Consider the following 5026-nt stretch of genomic DNA (forward strand, 5'->3'; position numbering starts at 1 on the left):
TTTTTCTCATTAGGTTTTCCTAACAAAGTTTTTAATGAGGCAACATTGAATGACATATAAATAAATTATGTATTCTTTTTTTCTATTGGGTTTTTTCCCACAGAGTTTTTCCTAATTGAATTTTTCAATGAGGTACATTTTTATATAATATACATCCAAAGGGAGTGTTATAAATATTAAAGGAGAGTGAATGTCCTTCTTCTTCACCTCTTCATTTTCATCCTTTTCCATGAAACTCCCGCAATTGTGAGAGCTAATTATTCTTTATTTGCCTTTATTATTTGTGTAACATTTGAGGTGTAAGATTATGCTTATAAATAAGGTATGTTATTTGTATTGAAAGATACAATAATCAGTAAAAAATTCTCTCATTCTCTTGTCTCTACTTCTTCTCCTAATCTTTTTATTTTTTAGTTCCTTAATTTCATAACATTTTTTTGGTTTTAAAATCCAATTAACCAACCACTCGTTTATGGATGGACTTCCTTTTGGAAATGAATGCAAAAAAAAATGGGCCCAAATTACGGCATCATGGACCTGCTTCTTCAGGCTGAAGGAGTTTTTGTCAAACGACCCAATCAATTGGGCCTCAGGCCGATAAGATTTCCCGCCGGAGATCACACGACAAAGTCTGTAACTCGGTCAGAGTTAGAGATTCACCTAAATCCGTAACTCAGTCAGAGACCTCGTTGCTCCGGCTTGTTGCGACACAGCTTCACCCTCAAAGACTTGTGTTGTAACCCTGTGAGACGCCCGGAAAGAGACATGCTCTTCCAGCTCCAGAGTATAGCTCAAGAGCTTCCGCTTTCACCCTTCACTCGCTCGTTCTCCTTTGTCTCCACTCTACCCTCTAAACCCAATCCTAATTTCAACCTCTTCTTCATGCGTGCTTCTCCTTCCTCTGCATTCGCCCACTCCTACCGCCACCATTGCCACCTCCACCGCCGCTTCTTCATACCTTCCTCGACGCTGTCCTCTCATTCCGTTGTCAAATTGCGTCGCTTTTCCTGGCTGCCCGCGTCCAGCGTCGAGCAGTCGGTGAACGAATCGACGCAATCTACTTCTGAGCAAGCCTGTGATTTTTCCACTTTGAGAGAAATTGAAGTTTTCGATTTCGACAAGTGTTCTGCTGCAACCGACTTGAAGCACCTGTCGACCCCTGACTTGGAGGTGAAGGATTTGAGCGAGCTGCCGGAGCAGTGGCGGAGAGCCAGGCTGGCATGGTTGTGTAAGGAATTGCCTGCGCACAAGGCAGGGACATTGGTTCGAATACTGAATGGGCAAAAGAAATGGATGAGGCAAGATGATGCCACTTATGTTGTGGTGCATTGCATGCGGATTCGCGAGAATGAGACTGGTTTTAGGGTAAGCCTAACTCTTCACCGTTTTGGCTCAAGTCCAGAATTGTGAGAGAGAGAGAGAGAGAGAGAGAGAGAGAGGAGGAGGAGGAGGAGGAGGAGGAGGGAAGCCAATGAAAATGGAGCTGTCGATACATTTAAGTATATTCGCCAAATATTTCATTTAGAAACACTGGGTTTTCCTCATATAAATTCCAATACTTAAGAGATAATTTTTCCACAATTCCCTGTAGTAAGAATTTGATTGTATTTTCTCAAAAACAAAAAAGAATTGGATTACAAAGCAGCAGAACAACTGGTAAAATGCTTACTATGTCTTTTAGGAATGATAGTTTATGGAAGGTTAGCAAAATGCAAATTTATTGTCTTCGTTTTGTGGCTTTAGTAGATATCGGGTGAAATGCGTACTGTGTCTTCTGGGAATGATAGTTGACGGAAGTATGATAAAATGCGAATCCATTCCTTATTATGGTTGTAGTAAGTATTAGGCTCTAAATGTTATAAAGCATCCACTTTGCTATAATGCGCAACTATAATCCATCTTGGAATTCATTTATCTGTAACTTAACTTTATCATCAAAGCTAGACTTCCCAGGATGTGTGTTGCTTGTTGATGTCTTGTTAGTGCCTAGTTTTGGCTATCATTATTCCCCTATTTGAGTACTTATGAGAGAATTCTATACACTTTACTGTAAGCTTCAATTTGTTTATGCTTGACAATTTCTCTTTTGCTCTTTTTGTCTTTGTTAAAGGTATACAAATGGATGATGCAGCAACATTGGTATCGATTTGATTTTGCTCTTGCTACCAAGCTAGCAGATTACATGGGTAAGGAGCGTAAGTTTTCAAAGTGTCGTGAGATATTTGATGACATAATTAATCAAGGCCGTGTTCCAAGTGAGTCGACCTTTCATATATTAATTGTTGCTTATCTTAGTGCACCCGTTCAGGGCTGTTTGGAGGAAGCATGCACAATTTATAATCAAATGATTCAGTTAGGAGGTTATCAGCCACGCCTTAGCTTGCATAATTCCCTCTTCAAAGCTCTTCTTAGCAAACCAGGGGTCTCATCAAAGCATTATCTTAAACAAGCAGAATTTGTATACCATAATTTGGTTACAACTGGTCTTAACATACATAAAGATATTTATGGTGGCCTAATTTGGCTACATAGTTATCAGGATACCATAGATAAAGAAAGAATAGCAGTATTGAGGGAAGAGATGCTACAGGCTGGAATTGATGAGGGTAGAGAGGTGCTTCTATCTGTATTGAGGGCTTGTGCAAGAGAGGGGGATGTGGAGGAAGCAGAAAAGACTTGGCTCAAACTTCTCCAGTCTGAAAGTGATCCCCCATCACTAGCTTTTATTCACTTGATGGAAGTCTACTCGAAGGTTGGGAAACATATGAAGTCCTTGGAGATATTCAGGAAGATGCAGGAGCAACTAGGGGACACAAGTGTTGCAGCATATAATAGGATAATACAGATATTGTGCAAATATTATGAAACTGAACAAGCAGAATCAATAATGGCAGATTTTTTATGGAGTGGTCTGAAGCCCCTCACACCATCATACGTCAATTTACTGAACATGTATTTCAAATTGAACTTACATGATAAGTTGGAGATGGTATTTTATCAATCCCTAGAGAAATGCCGTCCTAATCATGCCATTTACAGTATATACTTGGATTCTTTGGTGAAGGTTGGCAACCTTGACAAGGCTGAGGATATCTTTAACCAAATGATCAGTGATGTTGCTATTGGTGTTGATCCTCAATCGTGCAACATCATCTTGAGTGGTTACCTTTCTTCTGGAAATCATGTAAAAGCTGAGAAAATATATGATTTGATGTGCCAGAAAAAGTATGATATTGAAGCCTCATCAATGGAGAAGCTTGAGCATACTCTAAGCTTGAGCAGGAAAATTGTCAAAAAACCAACAAGCCTGAAGCTAAGCAAGGAGCAGAGAGAAATATTAATGGGGCTACTTTTAGGTGGTTTGCAGATTGATTCAGATGAACAAAGGAAGAATCACATTGTCCATTTTGATTTCAATGGGATTTCTAGCTGCCACCATCTCTTGAAGAGTCATATACATGGCCAGTTCTATGAGTGGCTGCATCCTTCCTGTAAGCCAAGTGATGATGCTGAAAACATACCAGATAGGTTTTCTACAATTGCAAGCTCTTGTTTTGGCTTCTATGTGGATCAGTTTTGGTCACAAGGTCAACCCTCGATTCCAAAACTAATCCATATGTGGCTGTCACCATGTGTTCTGGCATACTGGTACATGTATGGGGGCCAACGAAGGTCATCAGGAGATATTCTACTAAAGATAAGAGGAAGCCGCGAGGGTGTTGAGAAGATAGTCATTAAGTTTAAAGCTATGTCCATAGATTGCAAAGTAAAGAGGAAAGGCAGGACATTTTGGATTGGTATTCTGGGAAGTAATGCCGCTTGGTTTTGGAAACTGGTAGAACCTTATATTTTAGAGGACATAAAAGATTTTGTTAAAGCAGGTGATCAGACATTGGGGAGTGATTCTGCAGAAACTGAAAACATTAACTTTAGTGGTGACTTGGACACTGACGAAAGAGGGTGAAACTAAGATGATGATTCTGCTTTGTTGAAACTAGAAGAGTTTATTTTCGAGGAGGTTGCCTGTTCAGATTATGGTTGCTCTCTTGTATCCAGAACATAGTTTTTTTCCCTCCATTTTTAGGTATTATTTTGAAGAACTGCTAGGGTAGTTAAATGAAAGATTTCTTGACAATTTATGTTACCACATGTAATGTTATCTTTTTTGTATATAGATTTGTATAGAAATTTGAGAGCGACTACATTATCCAATTGATCTATGTAAAGAAATTAGAAGTACTGGCTGTCTGGCTATTATTATTTCAATTGAGTTGATATTATTTATTCTTTGCCGTGGACTTATCCTATAGTGGGAAGTGTGAAGTTTAGTTTGCATCAAGTAACGACACAAAACAATCTGAAATATGAGTCGACACAGTTCCTGTCAAGTCATGTACATTGCTCTGACAAAATCATGCATACAAGAGGTATGGTAATGGAATCATCTTTGCTGCGATGATGCTTTTGCTTGTTTTCTTCATAAAATAGTATTTGATGGTATAGAAAAAATGCATCCTTTAGGGTGTGTTTGGTTGGGAGGTTTTAGAGGGAAGGGGCTCCCATCCCTTTATTTGGTCAAGAAATTTTGGAGGGGAGAGGAGCATCCTCTTATTTTGGCTCTCTTCAAATTGGAGTTTTTTGAAGAAGAGTTAATTTTATTTGACTAATTTATTTTCATAATTTTTGTTATATTCCAATCCCGCACTTAAAAGAAAATAAAATATGATGAGTGACTAGCTCTTCATTTCTCTTGATCCTCATTCTTGCTCGTGCGTCTTGTCTTTAGAGCTCTTGCCATGCGTTGTCCCTTCAAACATGGTGAGTTCTCCTTTGCTCCTCTCACCCTCTTCTGATTTGTGCTTTGATATGAATATGGATATGGATATGGCATTTCTTTGTTCATCATATTTGATTTGGCATGTGATTCGTTGCTTTTCAACCTACTTTTTGCTTTGGCCTCTCTATAATCTCTCTGCTACTCAATCATAAACTTAAGCTTTCTTTTCTTTCTCTTTAGACCCTGTTC

General features: G+C 38.9%; 1 protein-coding gene across 1 annotated transcript; it reads left to right on the top strand.

The window, feature by feature from the left end:
* Window positions 1–678: 678 nt before the first annotated feature.
* LOC129285405 (pentatricopeptide repeat-containing protein At2g15820, chloroplastic-like) lies at window positions 679–4290 on the top strand. The gene is made up of 2 exons (XM_054921097.1): window positions 679–1365; window positions 2111–4290. Exons 1-2 carry the CDS (start codon window positions 766–768, stop codon window positions 3962–3964), a joined length of 2454 nt encoding a protein of 817 aa, XP_054777072.1. The 5' UTR covers window positions 679–765; the 3' UTR covers window positions 3965–4290.
* Window positions 4291–5026: the final 736 nt, after the last annotated feature.

Source organism: Prosopis cineraria, unplaced genomic scaffold (genome assembly GCF_029017545.1).
Source record: "Prosopis cineraria cultivar Desert tree isolate PC_DT_omini unplaced genomic scaffold, ASM2901754v1 PC11, whole genome shotgun sequence".
Lineage (NCBI taxonomy): Eukaryota > Viridiplantae > Streptophyta > Magnoliopsida > Fabales > Fabaceae > Prosopis > Prosopis cineraria.